Genomic DNA, 22,741 nt, shown 5'->3' with positions numbered 1-22,741 from the left:
TCTTGATAGAGTCCCAGTTTAGTAAGTTGTCTGCACTGATGTGTGAGAAAGTAATATTGCTGCTCTGAGGAGGCTACATTCTGTGAAAAAAAAAAAAAAGAGGAAATCTGCCATCATCTGCCTTTCTTTTTCTTGGTCGTTGCTGGGTAATCTTTTAATCCAGTAATTTTTTGATCAAAATCTTACAGGTGGTACATGCCAGATGGACTTTTTGCAAAGATTGAATGAGAGATTGTTTGTCAAGTAACTGTATCAGAAAGGATTTTTCACGTGGGGGGAATGTGCAAGGAAAGGCATGACAACACTTGTGTGCCTATTCCTGTAATTCACTGGTGGATTGAGTTTAGTGGGTTTCGAGGGTGTTTGATTTTATCATATGCTGTGTGCCATTTCTCAGTAGTCTTTCAGTCTGCTTAATGAATTGTGTTGTCACCCATTGTAAAGTCTTAATCCAACGAACACATGTATGGTTAACTTCATTCCTGTGTGGAGATGGTGAAGGAAAGCCAGCCATCTTCTAAAATTTTGTGTGATAGAGGCAAAGGTTCATTATGTTTCTCTGAAAAGGCAGGATCCATCTTGGCATTTTATGTGTATGGCACGTGCAATACAATGAGGTTATCAATGTTTAAAATATAAAAGAAAGAAGTGAAAGATGGCAAATATTTTTCATCATGATACCATCAAAATAAGGGAAACTACCTAGGGTCACCCATCATGTTGATGCTATGTGGGTGCCTGTTCAGAAGAAGTTTGGCCAACCTGCCTTGGAGGGATGTTGATATCAAGAAAGAACCAAGCATACAAAAACAAATATCAAAATATATCAATGTATCAAAAAGTATCCCATTTGCACAAACTGACACCCTGGCTCAAGAATCTCAGTATTTAGTAAAAGGATGCAACCTGGATTGCAGACAGAACTGGTGTTGCTGTCCTGCACCTTCAGCTTTTCCAGAAGTTTAGTCTAGAGTTAAAAATGTGTTTATAAAGTACTGCTGGCATGTTTGCATTAATGACTGCTGGTTTACATATTGCAAAATTAATTGCATTGAGTTAATAGCGCACTTGACTCCTTCAGTGTTATTTGAATTAGATTTCACACTACCGAGCTGATGGTCTTGTGATGCAACAGAGCACTTGCCATTTCCATGTGGGTGCTGTGTGCACAGTGGAGGGGTAGTTCAGTCTTAACACATTTGTGCTACAAAAAGGAAGAGTTTAGTTGCTAGGAAGTGGAGGGCTGATGTTCTTAATCTAACCCCCTTCAACTATCATGAAAAATATGGGAAGGAAAGAAAAAGTCAAACAAAACCCTGATATTCTTTATTTTTATTATAATTTTAACAACATGAGTAAATTGAAATCTGTAAGCAAAGCAATTACATGAGGAGGGTCTAATAAAGTTGTTCAAGCTACAACCTACTTTGATTGTTGAATCAAACTGAATAAAGCAGGCTGCTTTGATGGGTTTTTAGCTTCCACGAACATAACTGGCAGTGACATCTTCTTTTGCTTTAATGGCAATGGTCTTCTCTGGGCTGGGAGTTTCATAATCAGCTGGAAGTAGAAAAAGTAGAAAAATAAAAATTGGTCACTACTACAAATAAGAAATCTCATCAGCTTCAGCAGAATCAGATTATTTTAAAAATTCTCCTTGGCCTGAGAAGAAGAGCAAGTCAAAATCTGTGGATCAGATTCTCAGGGGTTCCATGACTAATGGTGATTAAGGATCTTAGCAAAGCCCAACTAAGCAACCCAACCCAATCACTGTAAAGGTGTTTACTGTACCTGACACTGTAGAGGTTATTCCTAGAGGACAAATGTTAAGAGCCTGAACTAAATTTCTTTACAAAAGGTACAGTCAGTAATCCAAATTCCACCCTTGGACTTCAGGGAGAACTTATATGCTTAGAAAGGGAGCTTCCCCAGGATCACTGCTTTAATATTTGGACTGTGTAGAAGGAAGAGGAGAGATGGCATAATGTACCCAAGGCAACCAACACATTTCCTTTGCAGCTCCCAGATGCTGTAGTAGCTTTTTACTATCACATCTTAAATCGTCAGAGAAGTGAAACTCATGGCATGTTCCCAAACCATGTCCCTTCATGTTAGTGTTGGAAACCATCCTTCTCCAACACATTAGGAATCTGTTTGATGGGATTTGGTATGTTCTTCCCTTTTTACAGCTTCTCCAAACCTCACCATCTACCGCCCAGTCTTATTGAATAAGAGAACCATTATAGTACTCCTGCTTCCAGCACCACACAACCCCTTCCCAGGGAGCACATGTTCTCCATCCCTGTGGCACACTTGCTTTTAAGGAAAAGTACCTGCTTTGCTCTCCATCCAGAAGGCAGTGATATGCAGCAATGTCTTTCTCCAGCTGTTGTTTGCTGGTCAGCAGATTTTCACGGTCCCGCTGCTGCTGCTCCGTTTCTACTTTGATTTCTCCCATCTCTGCCTCCAGCTTGGAAATGACAGAGCCTAGGTTCTGCAGTTCGATGTCATGCCAGTGCTTGGCATCATATAAAGAGTTCTCCAGACCCCTCTTCTGTAAGGGCAGGACAGCAGAAGATAAATCAGTCAGTTTTCATATGCTTCACAGTGATTTTTATTCAGGTTTGGCCAATATCTCTATTGACTGTGTTTAAGTGGATATGTAATGTTTTGAGAATTCCTCTCTTTAGATACTTTGATATTAGATATTATCATTATAAAAGCTGAACTACTTTTACAAGGTGCAGATATTCCTCACATTGTCAAGTACTACCCACCCAGCAATCTCAGTGAAATTATTATTCAGTGTGAAGACACTGAGGATTGAAATTTGGAGCCTGGTTGTCAAATTTGGGACACTTTAGTGCACTGCGTCAATCAAGAAGAGCCCAGAAATGTCTGGCATCTCTGGAAGCAGTATCCGCTGGAAAATGGGACTCAATCTTAACTCTGCATCCCAAGACGGGAATGTTCTCCTCAGAAGGCGTGTTGAAATCTCACAGAATATACCCACTGAAAGCCCAACACTACTTACCAAGGTTCTCAAAGATTCGGTTTCTGCTTGCAAGCTCTGTATTTTGCAGGCGGTTTCATGGAATTCAGTTCTGAGGCCCTCCACCAGCTCTTCCTCCTGGGTTCGCACGGCAGCCGTCGTTTCAGCCGCCTGCCAGTAAAAGACGGTGACTGTCATCACAGCCTACTCAAATTATGTTCTAGCTTCCTTACATACCAAACTGACAGTTAATGTTTTCACAGTTTGTGGCAATTCTGACCTTAAGTTTGATTCCTGTATATTAAATCCCTTGGTTAAACAATTCTGTGTCAAAATTATCCTATTTTCTATGCATTTACTGTAAAATGGCTTATGCATTTTACAGCACATATATTTTATCCATCTCAACAACAGCTGTTCAGAATTCATACTAGTACATTTAAAATTACCTATAAAAAGAAAATGTTGCTATAATTGTTGATTTTGTAGCTATACTATAATATTTTTTAAAAAATTAAGTGTTTTCACTTAGCCTATTGGTTTCCAGAAGGATTCAAACCTCGATTTTTCACATAAGATTCTATGAGTCAGCAAGTCATATCACAGAGGTCAGAAAAATAATTTCTGTTAATTGATTTAAGTCATTATGCAATTTCATACTCTTGTAGCTTCAGGGTTTTATATGTGTTTGGTTCAGGCACCTTGAAAATAGGCGAAGGAAAAAGTACCTTAGTAAAAATAAAATAATATACTTTTTAATAAGGGCTGAGATCAAGGCTTTTCAATCCAGTGCTCTGGGCTTTCTAGCAAATACCTACATTTCTTGTGGTTGATGCTAAAATTAAACTATGCAAAATATTTCCATTCCACTCTAAAAATTCATCTTGACCTTGTTCTTCTTTTCTGATTATTCATTCTTTTATTTAAAAAGTAAGATAAAATTTTTAAAAATCTAGGATGATGCACCAGAAATAATTTTTGTGATTCTCTTTGTACCATCATGCAAACCCCACACCTTGGACATCATGAATAAAATAGTCTCAGTTGCAAAAGGTAATTTAAGTACCAGTTAAGTCTCAAACAGAACTTTGGATTTAGGAACCTGTGTTGTGTAGGGCTGAATTTCATTTCAAACACCAAACCTGTCCTTTCCAGCAAATTACACAGAGCCTGTATTTTCTAGAAATACTCTGTAGGGACTTGTGCTTCAGAAAGACATAATTCCACCTCACTAGTGCTAGTGAACCCAGCCTAGGGATCACAGACCTGCCACTCTGGAGTAAATTGTGTCTCCTAAATTGTGTTGAGAGTGTAGTCTGCAAGTTATTATGGTATGAGGACTACAAATGCCTCTTTTTAAGGAGATACACAGGGAAGGGAAGGTGCCTTTGCATCTATATTTATAGCCTACACAAATTACCTGAAGCCTGGCGTCTTTCTCACATTACCCCTCCTGGTGGCCCAAATGCTACCTATAAATCCAGCTTGTCTTTACCACAGGTGACACTGAAACACCTCCAGGACTTATCCTAAGCTCTCATGGCTACCTGACATTAGTGGTGTGAATGATAGAACAGGCAGATGGAGTAGATGGAGGTGGCCACATCAGGCTCTAAATACCAAGGATGACACAGCAAGTAAACACACACTAAATGCACTCTAAAGCTTTTGGGACACACAAGGTTTCCCCATTCTTCTTACAGGATTACCAGCCCCAAGAGTCCATGTGGGGGTGCCACTGGGCACTTGGCCTCAGCTTTGGGGTTCCTTCTGTAGAGAAGTGCAGAAGTAATCTTTGTGCCCTCTTCACTAGGTAATTCGTGTTTTCTGGGGACTCTTCCTATTCCTGAGATGCTCCATAAGGGAAAGGCTATACCAAATTGTGGTGACCACAAACAACTGGATTAATGGAGGGAGAAGATGAAATCTTCATCCTAAATTTTTATTATGTCGCTGCTTGAGTTTCCTAGGAATCTGTGGATTTCAAGCACATCTGTAAAGTTCTGAGCCAGGCTTTGTGTATGAGCGCAGAATCCCTCATTAGTCTGTTTTTCATAGAGTCAAGATAATGATTAGGATGATTAGGGATAGAAGACCAACATGCAGGCTCTGATCAGCATGATATCTAAAGAAGTAAAGTTACTTTGATAAGCTCTTGAGAGTTCTGGGAACATTTTAGCAAAGTAGCAAAGAAGGGAGAAACAACTGACATAATTCACAAGATTTTTCAAAACCTCTTATGAGATCTAGTGTAGGAGACAACAGAAAAAGCTGTGTAATCATGTGCTCAGGGCAGAACATTTCCATGGATCAACAGCTGGTCAAGAGACAGCACGTGAAGAGGAGGATTAAGGTCTAGTTCCATTAAGACAGAACCTTAACAGCTTGATGTGTCAAGGTTTACTGCCTTGGGAATCAATCATGAAGTAGAAGGATTATGGATGGAAGAAAACAATACAGATTAGCAATGAGCAATAGTGGACATGTGGAATCAAACTACATGAAGGAACAGTGCATCATTAGGTAAAGCATTTTTCAGGGAAAAAAATAGCATGCATGTCTTACAAGGGTTTAAATCACTTGTGTCAATTCAGGGAAAAGTTTTGAGCATTGTGGACAAAAAAGTGCACAGGTGAAACCAACAGACTAGAGTTTTGAGGTTACTAACTCATTGAGTCCAATGTGAAACTCTGTTCGGTATGAATTTAAATTGATGTGTTTTGGTGCCCGAATACCCTTGAAAAATCTAGCCAAGACTGCAAGTCTAGTCACAAGACAAAGCAAATAAGGCAAGGAAACAAGTCAGAAAATAACAAAAATACTGCCCTCATGTCAGTATTAGGATACCATTTGAAACACTTTGTGACCTGATCACAGCTACACTAGGGAGTAGGTGCAGAAGATAGAAATTAAAATATTAGGGACCAAGGAAACCCTCATAGAGACACATTGAAAAAAATGGTAATGAAGAGCAAAGAAGTGGAGGGAACTGCTCTCCCTCTTCTGATGTTACAAAAGAGTAAGGGCAAGTTTTTCACAGTGTGGATAACTAAATGGTACAACTTAGCCACAAAAGATGACATTAGTCCAGAATCTTAGTTGATAAAAGCTAAACTCTTTTTATCTGTACAAATAGTAACAATATGAAGAGATCTGTATCTGTATGAGATATGAGATACAAAACTGCATCATCTGGATTTAATGAAGATTATATTTGGGGTCAAAAGCCCCTACAATGTCATACCAAAATCTGTGCAGAACAAGAACTGATCTTTCCAGAAATCTGTGATATTCTGCTTCTTCCTCCCACTAAAAAAAAACAAACAAAACCAGGAACAACTGAAACTAGTAAGAGCTTAGACTGAGATGGCCAAGTAGGGATGGGTTGGGTACCAAAGACAGGATAGAGCAGTCCACTATGAGCTGGCAATTTTCTCCCCAAACGGTATCTCTGAGCAGCTGAAAGATCAGATATTGAAGGCATGAAAGAAATAAGAAGTTGTAAGGGTGTGTTTGCACAGAAGGAGAAGGAAGCGAAACAAACAGGACAGGGAAGTGAGAACACCGAAGAATTTGGTGCCATCAGAGTGATGCTCATTTTGCTGAAACCTGTCAGTGGGTCAGGAACAGATTTTTCTTCTTTATTTTGAAAATGAACTCAGAGCTTGCATATATCTCTGCAAACACATTTCTTGGGGTTTTTTTCTTTTTTTTCTTGCTATTTCAATAGCCTCTATGCTTCTCATGGCAGCTCTTTACCTTGGAACGGGGGGAAATATTCTTGCTAAGTATTTCTATAGCACTGCTGTAGTTACGATTAGCTCTTTTGTGCTCTACTGTAAGAGCCAACTCAGAATGAGATGGCTTCTATCATATAAGATCATCCACTGAACTTAATGCTTCAGTTCTGCAAAAATACTGACTTCAGCCAGGTACTTTGGAAAATGAGTGACACTTCATGACAGAAAAAGCTGCATTAAAAGGATATTTCAGACTCGGGAGAGAGAACTTTTAAAGGGAATGGCTATTATCATCATCCCTTTTCATTTCCAAGTTAATACCTAGTTTTCCCACTGCTGCCAAAGGAAACAATATCAAGGAGAAACCCATAAGGAGTCTGTAGTGTAGAGCAATGTGTTTTGCCCCTCTTGATTTATAGACACCTGTAAATTATTCAGTGGAGGAACAGTCCTAGTAAGAAGGGTAATGACTGTGACATACCCTACACAGAAGGTATCAACTGATTAAGTTTTTTTCTTGGCCAACATTTCAGAGCCCTTAAAAGGCTCCCACAGACACCTGCAATATGAATAAGGCCCCTTCCACCACTGCTTAACTTGGTACATCCCACAAAAGCCGCTGATGTTTATGAGTGTATTTTCTCATGGACTTGGACCAAAATCTTTTAGATTTCTGATGTCTTTTTTGTAATAAGAAAAAACCCGAACACCCAAACCTCAAAGATACTGCAGAGTATTAGAAAGATTTTGTGTTTGCTTCAAATCCTGTGATGTTGGAGAGGGTTACAGAGTGCTGACCTTGGTACGGAGAAGGGCACCTGTCTCAGCACGATTCTTTTCAATGTCTCTCTCCCAGTGGATTCTGATTTTTTCCAGAATGTCATCCAGGCCACTTCCCATGGGAACATCAAGTTCTTCCAGCTGAGATCCAGCAAGCTGTTTGTATAATACCTTCACATCCTTGAACAAAAATAACAGACATAAAACAAAGTGAACTGGACAATTGAATGGTATCTTCAGAGAAGCTTGAGGAAGAGCTCTTTTGGTGCCACAAACAGAGAGAGTAATTAAATTCTGTCCCAGAAGGTGTCTCTACATTAATGATTTAGTGCACTGGAGGGTTTCTTTTTCAAATTTTTGCCTTGCTTGGATTTGCCTTGCTTCTGCATGGGGCCTCTTAGTGCAGATCTGGAGTACTGGAAGTGGTTTCTCCCTTGGCGGAAGAAGACTAAAGCCCCGCACCAAGGCATTACCCAGCACAGCCCTCTCAACAGTGGCAAGTTTCTCCAGCAGTCAGAGCTTGATACGTGCACATTGTGCACCTGGGATCCAAACTCACCACAACTGTATTGCCAGTAAAGCTGCAGCATGGACTTTGGGTCAACAGGTAACAGCTCACAGGATATCAAACCCTTCTCTTCCCTCTCTGCTGCACCATGCAGTAGCATAGGCAGGCATTTACTGGAAGACACAACAAGATGTGCAAAACAGCAGGAGCTCTACAGCCTTGCAGCTTGCATGAGCCACGTGTGGTTTATGCATGTGCATGTTAGATGAAGAGTACTCTCCTTCTCTGTGACAACATTTTGTTCCTTTTTTGCATATAAGTGCTCAAAAAAAATGTAATTAGTAGAGAATTAGTGTGTTTAGAGCTGCACGCTTAAAGGTAGCACATCAGTTGTACATCGTGTTCTGGAACACGAGAAAAAATGAGCTTTGCACAGATATCTGAATTGTCTAGCACTGCAATCCTTTTACATCCATCTGTTTGTATGTGCTATTGGCATAAGCAAAAAAAAAAAGGTAGTGTGAAAGCATCTAGGAATTGTATTTGTAAGCAACGGCCTCTGACAAGTGACAATACTGGAAGAAATGGATGGAAATTATGTGAATTATGAATCTGCAAGAATGAAAGCCTCAAAATGTGCCCACTCTGAGTTCACAAAAGCTTCAAAAGGACTTGGCATGGATTTCCTAGTGGGAGCACTGGGGAAAAGGAAGGTTTGAATTAGTTCAGGAAAGTCCTTGGGAGTTTATTGAGCCAGAGCTCAGCTGGAGTAATTGCAGTAGTTGCTTCCAGCCTTTATTCTGTGACTTCTCTTAAGCAGCGTCCCCTGGTGCTGCTGCCACGGGAAAAACAGGTCTGTGCTGAGTTGGTTCTGTGAATGCTCAGGTACTCCCAATCTTTCCACCCTGCAAGGGCTCCTCTACATGCAGAGCAAGAGGAGCTGTTGGAAAGGTGGTGTTCTCATTATGCTATGACTACAGACACAGAACAGCATGAGCACCAGCTTTTCTGGTTTCACAGCAGTCAGTGCAATACTTGAAAGTTTATAGGGGATCTTGTTTATTTCTTATCAATTTTCTGTTTTCCCTCTTATCTAAAACAACATCCATCTTTCTCATGCCATGCACTGAAGATTAAGTCACTGGTTATTTCTGGTGAAATGCCAGCCCTGGGATTTAGACTGATTCAAGTACGGAGAGGGTGAAGCAACCCCATCTTGGCAAACCAAGTCTCCCTATGCCTGCCAGTGTTGCTGAAATCTTGTGGTTGGAGGAACAACCCGTAAGAAGTGTAAGGTAGGATAGTGCCTTGCCTCCATGAGCCATCATAATTCAAGCTCTATTTTACTTTTGAGGAACCAGCACAGTTGCTTGCTGTCCCTTATGTTGGATTAGTAACAGCTCCATATTCAAGCCCCCATCAGTAAAGATGCTGATTTGTGTTCGATCCCAAAACCTCTGCTGAAGGAAGTAAACTAAATTCATGCAAATAGTGCTGGTGAATGTAATGAGTAAGTGGGAAAGTATTCCAAAACTGGGTAGTAATGGGCTTGCCTTCTATCTGGCTCTCTATAGTGGTGCATTCCTCTCACCCCCTTGGGCTGCTCTATGACCTCAAGAATTCTCATTAGGCCTTAACCTTGATCAATCAATGGCTCCTGGGCTGTTAAGCTCCCCTTGAGCTTATCAGAAACACTGTCTGTTCCCAGGAACTCCTGTTGCCTAATGAACTTCTCTCGCCTAATCAAGGAAAGGGACAAGAGATAGTCAGTTATGCTCAGTTAGCCTTGGAACATTATTTGCCTGAATCATAGTCCAAGTGGAACAATATTATTGCTACCAGACTTCTGAGGAAAATTCCAATAATTACCATCTTGGATGACGACCAGGATGGAGACTGACAGACGACTAGAGCCAATCATCTTCTGACCCTATAAACACTGGTTCTGAGTGAGGCCCTTTGAGCTCTCCTGGACTGCAGTGGGCTGTGAGCAGCAATCTCCCTCCAAGTGGGGCCTCTCAGAGCTCGGGAGCTCCCAAGTTTGCAATACTCAGAGGACCATTACCAAAAGCTGATCATGGGGGCCAGGCTGATACGCTTGCTACTCCTCAAGGCTCAACCCTCACCTGCTGAGAGATGCAAAAGCATCTGAATGAGTATTTCACTGAACTTGAGGTGAAATTTTTAACAGGTACTTTTTACATATTCTTTGTGTCTGTGTATGTGTGTATGAATTGATTTAAATACCCTATAGCAAAGTGTAGTATACATATTGAATAGGAAATCCTACTGGATCATTTTGTTAAATTAGTCAATGATCAAGTGCTGACAAACCCTTGAAATATAAACTGTTGACCAAGTCTGAGGTTATGTTTGGACTCGGCTGCACCTAGTCTCCATGAGGACTTTAGAAAGCCAGGGGGTCTGCTCTGAACCTCGTGACTCAATGGGAGGGCCTCCCCTAACCCTTTTGAGCCCTTACCCTTTAGCACTTTTACCCTTTGCATCCCCAGTCTTAATGTAAACCATCCTAGATTGATTCTAATCCGATTTTCCTTTGTGAGCTTCATCTGTGTGGGACGTAATAGGGTGAACCTTGCCACCAAACTTAAGCTTTCACAACTCATTAAACCTGCTTTCGCTAACACCTTTGATGGTGATTCTTTAAAGTGACCTAAACCCCTCCTTTGTGCCACTGTCCCTGCGACTTGCTTCAGTGGTGTGCTGCTCAGGAGAGACAGCTTGGGAACTGAGCAGCTTGCTAAGCCAAGTAGGGTATTTTCAGAAGAACCTAGCTAATGCTCAACATGAGTACAACAGGACCAGAGCACATGCATTTTCTCCTTACATCAGATCCCAGTGTTGAGATGTCCACATATGTGACTGTGCAACCCCAAGACCATCATGTGGTGTCTGACACGAAATGAAGTGATGATCATTTCCATGTTGTATTTATCAAACAAGAAAGAGGAGTTAAAACTTAAATGTAAGTAATTTGATCATGCTTCAGAGGTTAGTGCTGTAAGTTAACAGGGAGGAAAGAAATAAGAGTAGGTTTCAGGAAAATCCCCCCACCCAGACATGGCAGGCAGAGTGTTTAATGTTTGCTTTGCACTAGATGTATGATACCAACAGGCACACACTGGCTTTGCAGTGTCCCAAGTCTGGACTTACTTCTTCATGAGTCTTTGACAGCAAAGTTAGTTCTTCCTTCATGCTCTCTATCTGACTCTCCAGGTCCATTTTAGTTAAATTAGCATCATCAATCACTTTATATAGGGAATTAATTTCATCTTCCACTGCCTTTCTGAATGGCTGCTCATTTTCATACCTGCAGAGAAAAAAACCCCAAACTTTAACAAAGCACAGCTCAGCAAAAAAAACCTGCCTTTTTTTTTTTTTTGAATGACACCGTTTGTGCTAATTAGCTCTTGTGTCCCAGACAGAGGCACAGAAACACAGACAATATACTTTCCTCTCACCTTGTCTCTCTATACTTTAATTTAACTGCCTGAAGTACCCTGTCATTAAATCAGAGTGTAAGAAAACAGGCCAAGGTAGCGTCTGCACTACGGTGGTTATCAGCCTGGTAGGGTTCCAGAATAAGCACAGAGAGGCACGTGGTCTCTTGCTATATCTGGTATTTATATACAGTATGACTATGGGTGGCTTTTTCTCAGTTTGCTTGACTGTAAAATGAGAATAACTACTCATTTGTCTACATAAAAATTTTTCAGAGAAATGCTCAAAGAAAACACACGCACATCAAGCATTACTTTTACTAATGGACACGGTGATGGAAGTCTGGTCTTTGTTCCAGGGTCCTGCCCCATCCTTCAGACCAAATCCCAGTAGTATCAAAATAAACAGGAAATTTCAGTGATTGGTTTGTCAACTAGAATTGCTGTTTGAACAAATGGCTCATTTCCAAACCATGGTTCTAATGGCAGGGAAATTTTGGCACGCAGTTGCTATTCCACAGCATGGCTTGCTGTGTTGGTCTTGTTTGTAACCTTTTGTTTTAGCTTTCCATTAAAAATATGCATTGCATTGTGAATCTCCTTGGGTGTGAAACTTTTGTGCCAAAACCATCTAACCTGGGGACCTAGTGGCCAGGAAGGTTAGACAGGAGGGCTGGCAGCTGATGGGAAACAGCTTCATAAACATTTTGCCCCTTGAGAGCCACCTTCATTGCTGGGAGTTCAAAAGCTCGGGAAAGTGGCACTGATCCCAGTGAGAATCAGGAGCTTTTACTATGCAGTGGATTGGTTTGACATTGGTTTTTTTATGTAGACTGCTTGCCCAAGTCAGCTGACATTTTTTAAAAGTATTTGCTGGACATAAAGCCATAAAATGAGTACCTCAGAGTTGCACCTTTCTGAAATAAAAGGCAAACCTAAGAATGATAAACACATTTTTTTATATGATTAAATAAAACAATACCACAGAGAGAGAAACAGAAGTTCAAGGGATGATCAAAATCATAGAAAATAAAAATCAAATCATTTGAAATACAATTTTTGTGTCAGATCTTGCAATAAGCTGTATGTAAACGAACGAGTCCATTACGAGTAAAAACTAGAAGGATTTTGTCTCCTGAGTAAAATGAAAGGAGTTTCATGCACTCATGTACATGAATATTAGGCCTTTCAAAGAGAAAGACATTAAAAAAGTAGTTTGCCAGTATTTAAAATCTTCTTTTACTACTTATTTTTCTCACTAAAGACAAGGAAAATCAGTGCAGCCTGTTTCTGTTTTCTTATCTAACATTTCCACACTGATGTTTGTGGTAGTTCAGCTATTGCTTTTCAGCTGCTGTAGCAGAATGATTGTTGCTTCCAAAACCACTTGTGTGCTACTGAAAATTACAACTAAGAAGCACATGGAAATCTGCCTTTATAAAATGTCAACCCAATATTAAATGAATACTGACTTCTCAGTGAGAGACCAATACCTGCGTATCAAAGAATAGCTTAAGTAATATTGCTTGTGCACATTTTTGTTACTGTGAACCTTCAAAATCTTCAAAAATAATGTTAGCATTGCAATAATTTTACTGTTGCAAAACCCCTCCCAAATCAGGGGGTTGAATATACAACTTAAAAAACAAACCCATTCTACAAACTAAGCATTACTCCCCTAAGAAGTAAGCATTTGCCAAGGCAAAGTTTCAAAGTGGCCAGCTAGGTGCCACCGCAGGACTACCTGTCTTTAAAATCTTCAGCACAGGCTTGAATATTCTCGGTGTGCAGCATAAGACGGGCATTTTCAAGGACTGCTTCACCCACCTAGAAGAAAGAGACAACAGAGCTCAAGCAACGAAGAGCTTCAGCACATGTGCTACACGCACTGTTCATGTATCTTAAGCAGATGTACAGCTTTGATTCTGAAAATAATCCTTTATCCTAGGGCTGTTCAAGTGGATCATTCCAGATAATTTAGTCAATTAGTTTTGTACATATAAATTCTTTGCAATAGGCTGTAATTTGTCATCAAACTGTTCATTCCTCCTAAGCATCTTCTTGTAGAAACACATTTATTCTGATCATCACCAGTTTGCAAGGGGCAAAATTCATTGCTGCGCGCAAGGTAGGTGCATCAGTTAAGTCCCATTTATACTTTCTAGATACAGATTAAGTAGACTTATGCAGTTCCTATTCTACTTCCCATATCAGCAGTCCTCTTCAGGGTCGTCCTCTTCAGTGAGCCACGGAATACTTGTTGCTCATGCCGCCTGCGAGCCCTCCTCAGCTCCCAGAGCGTCGTTTTTCTTCTCTGATGGGATCCTGTAGGCTCTTGCGATAGATATGAGACCTGAGAAGCAGGCAGTCTTCAAAGATTATTACACTGATTGAAAAGATTGGTCAAATAAGATTGTGGTATCATTGCTATGGCTCTGGGGTGTATCTCTAATGTCCAAGAGGCACTGAAGGGGTAAGCAAACCTGAAAGACTTGTGACTTAGCAGCTTGTTGTGATTCAAGAAGGTTACATAAAATGATAAAAAGGTAAAAAAGACCACTGCCTGCCCTGGAGTCACACATGCACTGAGCTATGGAGGTGACCAAAGACATGCTGAATTCAGTACTGAACATTTCTTTGGCCTTTTTCAGGAGACACCTATGAAAATTTGCAGTTGAAACTAAATCATCCCAAGAACAAGTGCAGATTTTTAAGCTGGCAAGGAGAGTTCTTGAAGCAGAAAAATCTTTCTTCAAATAACTAAGTCTGCAACTAAATAAGATTGTGAATCACCCAAAGCATTCTGTTCCTCCGAGGTGAAACAGACCATGCAATGTGGAAACCTCAAGGCTGCATCCAGACAAGTTATCTCAAGTACCACTAGTGGGATTGTTGCCTTAGTATGTTCCTACCTGCTCTTTGTCTGGCTGTTGGTGATGGGGTGGAGGTGGGCATGCAAGGCTGAAGCATTTCCAGGTGGTAGTTATCATTCACCATTATAAAGAGTGGCTTACTGCTCCAAATGTCTTATAGATGTTTGGACAAACAAATATGAAATATGTGAAGGCACCTGATAAGGAGAGATGTGGAGGAATATAACCTGTTCCTTCAACTATCCATTATGGACATTGAGAAGTCTATAACGGATCCTGATGTTAAAAGCACTCTACATCTTTTCAATCTGAGGAGGAACAAGAGTTAAAAAAGTGGTTTTCTTAATTCTCAACTACTGTTAGGAACTAAAAGGCAAGGTGGCTGTGGCTGGATGCCTGGGGCTGAAATGGAACTTGTTTCATTCCATTGCATGGGCAGCCTACTTTCCTTTAACAACTGTGGGATTTCTTGGCCAATTCCAACTGATATGATAAAGGGATAGGCCATCTCAGAAACATCCAATTCTAACATGTTTCATGAAAATAGAATCTAGATAGAAGAGAGAGGCTCCATGAATACTGCCACTTGAAAAAAAAAAAAGCCCCAGTTTTGGCATGGGGAAATTAGAGAGTGCAGCAAAAGCGCAGGAGTCAGAGATGTCCCGAAAGCCACAGGTGTGGGCAAAGAGATGGTCCCTCATGACACACCAGCCAGCCCTGCTGTGCAGCCCATGAGTACAGAAGACTTATATATGCTCACTTCCATATAGAACTGTCACTTCTTCATTGTTCAACCCCTTATTTCCTTCTCCCTGACTTAGCGCAACCCCACATTACGAGCACGAGCCTAACTCCCCAAACCCTGGGTTATCTATCTGTGGCATTTCAGAGCAGCTGAGCAGGGCTGAGACTTTGGGGACATACTACTCTGCTGTCCTCAGATTCCCTTGTACCAAGACATCTGAGTTTCTCCTGAAAGACGGAGAAACGACATTTAGTATTTAGTTTTTACACGGCAGCAGCACAGAGGTAGAGGCACTTCTTTGATACAAGCTCTAAAATTTTGGTTATTTTTCTTCTTTTTTTCCTTTTCTTTTTTCCTACAGAAGTAATTTTGTCTTCCTGCCAACTCATACATGTGTGGATCTTCACAGAAGCTTTATTTTTCTTCCTGACTGAAATCAAGGAGCAGAAATGCTGCCTTGTGATTTGCCCTGCCCTGTTGAAACAAATCCATTTGCCTCCGGCAGGGATCCCATGTGGTTACAACATCTGACCTAAAGTCTGATGAAAATGAATGTCTTTGAGGGAATTGGGAACATCCTGTGAGCAAAAGTAATATTAAATCCTGTGAGCTGCACAGTGCCACTCAGAGGCACGTTAATGGCTAAGTTTAGAGCCTGAATCCAGTGTAAAATGGCTTTGGGACTGCAACGAAAGCAGAAGCAGGGGATAGCTGGTGAATTGCTGCTGCCTGGATTTCTGCCTCTATATGGAGAAAGACTGCTTTTTAAAAGTGCTTCCCAGTAGTGATTTGGTGGGTGTATGGAGGCATTTGAGGTGATTTCTTACCTGCCCCACAGTGGATGTCTTTACCAGAACCCTGGTACCATACTCCTGATGACTTGGTCGATACCCTGATTCTCCTCTTCACAGAGCAGTGGCTCATGCCAAATACTTAGTGAGAAAGTCCAGGGATTTCCAAAACTGCACAAGACCCTGAATTCTGCCATGTAAGTAGAAATGGTATTTAAACCCCCCCCAAACTAATGCTTGGAAGTCTTCAGGAATTAGTGTTGCAGTGGGAGCCAGCAGGCATCAGCCTTTCAGCCATCCTGGAAATCACCTGTGTAGTGTACCCTTTAAATCCGACAGTGAACTTGAAGGATAAATAATGACACAGTAGTTTCTATGTAGAAACCAGACTTCCTGAAAAATTCTCTCTGATTTGCATGAGCTGTGAAAGCCATTTCCTAGGCTCCAGAAGAAGAGATGTAAGGCTTCCATCTAGTGGCTCTTTTGTTTGATTAAATTGTCATAATAATCAACAGCTGGATGCAAGCATGCAGCATTAGTGAGACAGATTCATAGCCACTTTGTTGACACATGTACTAAAACATATGAAGCAGTAGTTTAGGAAACACCCTTCTTTGTGTCCATTAGAAATAAGAGGGTTTGCAATGCTGCAAACACTCAGATGTTGCCTCCTCTGCTTGTAAAGCAGAAGGCAATGCTGTCCTGCCTCACAGGGCTTCTGGGAGTCACTGTGATGCTCGTGTGGCATATATATATGTTGTCTTTCAACACTCAGATCTGTGATGCACATATACCTTGTGATCACAATTTTTTTCAGCTCTTGAAATAACAGTGAATATTTGTGCTGTTAAACATCTTAACTACAAAGCAGCAACAGTTTCATTTGATTTCATTGTGATTTTATGGACATGAAAACACAATGTTAATTTTTAGGAAAAAATTTCATGAAAATCTGCATCAACATACTGGCCCATTTGCTGGGTTACAATCAGCATCAAGGAAAACCAGCTCCTTCAAGGAAGTGTGCAGACTCTGGACTTGATAAAGTGTGATGTGATACAGACACAGGGGAGAATTTATCCCTTATCCCTGGTGACTGGCAACTTTTGATTTTTAACAGAGATCTGGCCAAATTTGGCATTGCAAGATTTACTACACCTTTCAAATTCTTAGGTGTGCTTTATCTATAGTTTTGTATAGTTTTGCTATTCTTGAAAATGCCTAAATCCTTTCTGACTGCTGCTAAATTCATGGCCTCAGGTGTGGCCTGTGATAATGAATCTCATGGTTTAATTATTCATGTAATGGAAACTTCTCTGGCTTTTAACTTCACTCCAGTTAAAGCAAATGATGCCTCCACAGAGAAAGATCAGAAGATGCCACTCTAGTCTTTCCTTCCACACGCACAAGGAAATAGTTGATATCAGACCATTGCCTTCAACACATTTTAATTCACAGCTAAAATCAGGCTAAAAGGATGCAGCTCACTGCCAAGCAGTAAACTCATAACGCTTTTGGTCATGCTTTCCATGTCAAACCCTTTCTCAGAGACTGAAGGAAGAAACAAACCTCAAAGGCAGCAAGAGCAACATTTCTTGCATTGCCCTGGGAAAGGTAATTCCAGGAGAGAGCCTGAAAGATTGTTAGGTCCTTTGCTGATTCCTGCTGCATCTGGGGAAACCTGACTTCATTTATACATTGGATATTTTGTAAGTACACAGGACTGCATCAAAGAATGCCTGGTTCTCAAAGCAGGAGATACCTCCTAAAGAAATGATTTGTAAAACTGTAACGTTGTCCGAGCATGAGGAGAAAATCTCACACCCCCTTCGCAGTTGCACGAGAAGGCAGCTCAAGTTTCCGCTGTTGGAGGTGGCTGAGAGAACATAATTAAAACTAATTTCTTGCCATGCTCTGTACAGCAGCTGATCAAGCTTTGTGCCATTTTGTGGGAGTTTGTTGTACCCTTAGATGAGTAGCAGAGTGCTATTTCACCCATTTACAGACACTGATCACGCACTGTGTTGTGTTCGAGTGTGTTACAAGTAACGCTCAGCAGCTCTCCTGGCCCCACAGTGTGCAAGTCCAAATGTGGCAATTCCTCGAGCTGTTAGACCTGTATATTCTCCAGGCTTAATATTAACACCGAGTAAACGCTTATAGCAAGGCCAAGTGCAAATAAACGTAGCTCTACGGAAAAGCTCTGGAAGTCTTTCAAATGCTCTCAGCCATGCACAGGATGTCATGATCAGTCACAGCAGTGACAAAATTGGTCCAGGACATTGGTTCCTTCTGCCTTTGTGTTTACTCCTGTGATCTGAACTGTGCTACGTGCCATCTCATAGTCAAAATAAATCTCTGTGTCTCCCATACAGCTGTAATTGAACGGTCACGGAAGCTGAGCTACTCTCTTCGCTTTGTAAGCACCCTGAAATTGTTTCAAACATCCACTTTTCCCGGGTGCTGCCCTGTTCCATGGGAAGAAACTGCCACTGCAAAGAACCTCCTATTCTGCAGAAGAGACACATTTGTGTAGAGATAATATTTTCCACAAGAAGACCGGTATGAAGCCTGGAGGAGAAGAGTATGCACTAGGTAAAATCTGTGTTTCTGTCATGGATTTGTATTTCTGTCATGAAATTTTATTTCTGTCACATGAATTCCTCTTGGCAAGGATTTCTCATTTCCCTCTTTTTTTCTGCAAAAATCCTCCCAATTAGTGTGTGTCCACCTGCTTCGCTAAAAGCCAGCTGCCCAGGCAAATAATTAATGCTGCGAGCTGGATAGTGGCTTCCCATCATTCAACTCCCACTAGTGATCCCCTGCTGCAGCCATAGCTCTGACAATTGCAAGGAAACACAAATGTTTTTTCCCCTGAGGACTCATGCCATCTGAGACACTCATTGACACATGTTTTTCCCTTAGCTCTGTGTTTGGGAGATATGCTGGCACCCAGTTGTTATTGCTGGGAAGACAACTACCCAAAATTTGGAATGCTGGAGCACATCTCAGAAAGACTGGGAGGGAAATGGGACCTTGGGTCCACTGAGGTCCCTTTTGCACCACTGTAGAGATGGGCCTGTCACATTTCTGATTTTGGAGCCAGGAGAGTCCTTTGTGGCCGTATCCTTGTCTTCTCTCTAGCAGGGCAAGAGGAAGGGGCTCTTGTCTACTAGATCCACCCCCCCCACACCAGTTGCATATTTTTTTTTTGCTGCTTCTTGTTCAAAAACTGTTCCTATCATGAGTGTTTGGGTTAAACCAGGTGGCTGCTCAAGTGGCTTTCCACCCCAAAAATTTCACAGCTGCTTCACGTGAATGGCACCAAGGGGTTTTTATGGCTGCCAGGCATCCCTCCAGCTGAATGCATGGGGCTGGCCAGGAATCAAAGCAAAAGCTCAGATTTTACAGGAAGCTGAAAATAGGACGTCACTCTAAAAGAAATTAAGGTGGATGAGGACTTCTACAGAAAATCTAAATATATTTTCAAAAATTACATTCAGAAATGTATCTCTCATTTCTGCTACACCTTGCTCCTGAACACCTTTTGCTTTTTTGACTGGGACGTGTCATGGCAGGAGGGTTCTGACCTGGTTTCAACTGTTTCTGCAGCAGCGGATTTTGACATTATTTTAATAAATGTGACAGTTTTGATGTTGATGCTGTCATAATTTTTCCAGTTAGCCCCAGGATGAATGAGTTAATTGGGCTGGATGAGGTCCTACTTTGAGATTTGGTTAGATGTTTAGAAAAAAAAGTGAAGGAATCTATTAATCAGTATTGTACATAACAGCTTGGATCTTATCTGGGAAAGACAAAAGCCACTAAGTGATGTCTTTTTGAAGTAATTGGGAAACCTTTACGTGTTCTCTAATGTGTTTTGATGGTTAAATAGATATGGATTATGCTGATCTTTTTCTCTTATTTTCTATGTTACTCACAAATGCTATTGCTACATAGCTTTGTTTTCCTGATTTTTCTATAGGAAGAGCCAAATATTCAAGCCATATATTCATCATGAGATGCTCTTACTTACTCGTAAAAAAGAAAGGTAGAGGCAAGGTGCAAGGATGACTATAAAAAAAGGTTGTAAGGAAGGCAATTTGGATGAAAAATTATTACACAAGCAGGTTTACCTGCACTGCAATGTTGGGGTTTTATATAAAGAAAAATCAAGTAGTGCTTCCTCAGGTACCGACCATCCTACATTTTTGGTCTTAACCATAAGCCCTGGTAGGTTTTACTGGTGAGGTTTACAACTGCAAAATGGGACACTTGTCTGGAAAACATGGGATGGCGGCTGCAAAGCATTAACTCCCTGTTCCTCATCAAAGTTCCCATCTGCCTCATTGAAATAATAGTTTTGAGGGGTTGGCTTTTAGTAAGTGCCCCAGATTCAGAGCACCCCAGCAGCTAGTCTCTTCAGCAAGCAACTGTGTGTTTTACCAATACAAAAAGGTAGCAACTTTAAAAGCTGGTGCTTAACTGGGTGTTTCTGACACGATCTTATGCCCCCACATTCAAATGACATTTGTAGCGTTCTGCAAGAAGACTTGCTCTAATAATGCAGAGTAAAACTGGACAGCCCCAAGGTAAAATACACAATTTTCCTGGGGAACTTAAAGTTGGCTTTCAGGCTTTCTGAAGACCCACTTGTGGCATTTGCTGTGCCTGCACAAGTGATGCTGGGAAGATGTGTGCAAGATGCCGGACTCCAGTTCTTCAGAGTCCCATCTGCTCCCACTGGCTGAGACTTGAGGACCCAGCACTTGCATGGTGCACCGAAAGAGACCTCAGCGGACAGAGTCCTGTGTTCACTGCAAGCAGGATATCAGTCTGCAAAGTCTTACTGGTTTTACTGGTCAGCAAAAGGAACCGTTTCTTGTCCATGAGGTCAATAGAGAGACCACTTTGCACAATAAACATTTGTGTCATATGGAGAAGGTGGGAGTAAGGGATGGTGGGGTGATGACAAAGGGAAGGAAAGGAGTCACTCATCTGTAGCCATGTAATTATTATTTTTAAATAAATAGGGCTTTTGAAAATATGATTAAGCAAACAAGGCAATAAATTAAAAATCTGAATTGCTAATTAAAAAAAAAAGTGCTTGTAATGATATCATGTTGAGGGATAACCTAATTCAGTCCTAGCAGTTTTCTTTTAATAATTTTGATACTCAGTGTAATAACCACAGGTTAACAAAAATAAGGAAAAACCCCCCACCCATTCTAATCAGTCCAGACTATGGCGCCTTGGGGTGCATTTCAATCGCTCCCATGTGCAGGATGCCTGAGGCAATTCTCCTGCTTAACAGGCATTTCCCACAACACACTGTGAAATGATAATGCTAATTATCATGAAGATAGATTTAAAACCCTCTGTCTATGGCACCTCGCCTTGAAATCAGGCGACATTCATCAGCAGCATCAACCCTCGCCGCTCAGGGTTGCTAATGACTCCCCGCGTCCCCCCTGGCTGCCAACAACGCTCCGGCACTCACCTGATGGTAAATCGCCTCCCAGTTCTCCCGCAGCGCTCCCCAGGTGCCCACGGTCGCCGCCTTCTTGTCCAGGTAGACTCTGATGTGCTCCTCCAGCTCCTGGTTGACCTGCTCGAGAGCTCGCACCTTCTCGATGTACTCCACCAAGCAGCCATTCAGGCTTTCGTAGGTGAGACCCCTACCCTTATCCAAGCCCGGGGCCAGGGGCACGGCTGAGGCGGAGCTGCGTAGACCCTGGAGGAAGACGCTGCTGATGCCCAGGGCTCTACGGGACACTCGGGTGCCCAGGCTGCTCACGCCGCCGGTGGGAACGGTGCCCACGTAGACGCCGGGGGGTCTCGACAGGCTCACTCCACTTCCGACGCTCACCCGGCGGCCGGGCGGCCCCGCGCTCTCGGCTGTGGAGGAAGGGGGCTGCTGCCCCAGGAAGGACGACCGGCGCCTCGGCAAGGGCATGTTGTCGCTCCAGCCTGCCGAGCACCGCCGCTCAGCCCGGCCGCCTCGCCCCGCACTGGCGGGAGGGATGTGCCGAGCCCAGCAGGTTGGGGCTCGCGCGGGATTTCGGCTTTGTGCGACGGCTTTCTGGAAGGGGGGCTTTGTGCTGCCTGGGAGCAGCCGTCACATTGTCCGGGCGGCTGCTGGGTCAGCAATCCCATTTCAGGGGAAATCTCCCTGCTGCTGCTGCTGCAAATGTGGCAGATGAAAAGCACAATAGTGTTTACAGGGACAGCGGGACAGGGATTCGGTACAACGTACGTGTTAAAATACCAGCAGTGTTTTCTACGCTGACACCCAGATGATTTCCTACCCTTATAACCACAGGTATCCAGATATATATTACACATGTATTTGCTGCCCACACCACTGCTTTCTCCAGACAGAGTCTACCACAGCAAGACATTACCTAAACTTAGCAAAATCCAAACCTCTGAGGAGCCAATAGGGCCACAATCGAGCAGAGCCAAGCCAGCCTTTTGCTGCTGCAGAGTAACGAATGCTTCCTCGGCCCTGCTGCAGCTTCTGGACTTCTCTGCAGTTTGACTTTACCAAACAACCAAGGCTCTCTGAGACAATCCAGCAGATTTTAACTAGGGAAAAGCACCCTCACACTGAGCACCCTGCTCAGTGAGTTGAACCTCACATAATCAATTGCACTTTGTCCAGGGACAATTTCACTTCTGTGACTGCATGTGGTGACAAAGTGAGGCAACTGTGAAATGAAAGAAAAGGACAGAACAATCCTAGAGACTTATTGCAGGGGAGATTTCCCCTGCTCTTCTTTTTATGTCACTGTTCTTTAGCAACTAGTGATCAGGTAGTTTATAGGTACATAAGTGGGACATGTTCATGG

At 42.1% G+C, this 22,741-nt stretch overlaps 1 protein-coding gene across 1 annotated transcript; it reads right to left on the bottom strand.

Annotated features, from left to right (window-relative positions):
* Window positions 1–1,317: 1,317 nt before the first annotated feature.
* BFSP2 (beaded filament structural protein 2) lies at window positions 1,318–21,896 on the bottom strand. Its single transcript, XM_027676123.1, has 7 exons — window positions 21,391–21,896; window positions 13,226–13,308; window positions 11,195–11,351; window positions 7,531–7,692; window positions 3,035–3,163; window positions 2,334–2,554; window positions 1,318–1,560 (listed from the first exon to the last, which is right to left on the bottom strand). The coding sequence occupies exons 1-7, from the start codon at window positions 21,844–21,846 to the stop codon at window positions 1,557–1,559; spliced, it is 1,212 nt and encodes a 403-aa protein (XP_027531924.1). The 5' UTR covers window positions 21,847–21,896; the 3' UTR covers window positions 1,318–1,556.
* Between the last annotated feature and the right edge of the window lie 845 nt (window positions 21,897–22,741).

This window comes from Neopelma chrysocephalum, unplaced genomic scaffold (genome assembly GCF_003984885.1).
Source record: "Neopelma chrysocephalum unplaced genomic scaffold, ASM398488v2 Primary Assembly neopelma1_26, whole genome shotgun sequence".
Lineage (NCBI taxonomy): Eukaryota > Metazoa > Chordata > Aves > Passeriformes > Pipridae > Neopelma > Neopelma chrysocephalum.
The sequence above is the reverse complement of the archived record's forward strand: the minus strand, read 5'-3'. Positions and strand labels throughout refer to the sequence as shown.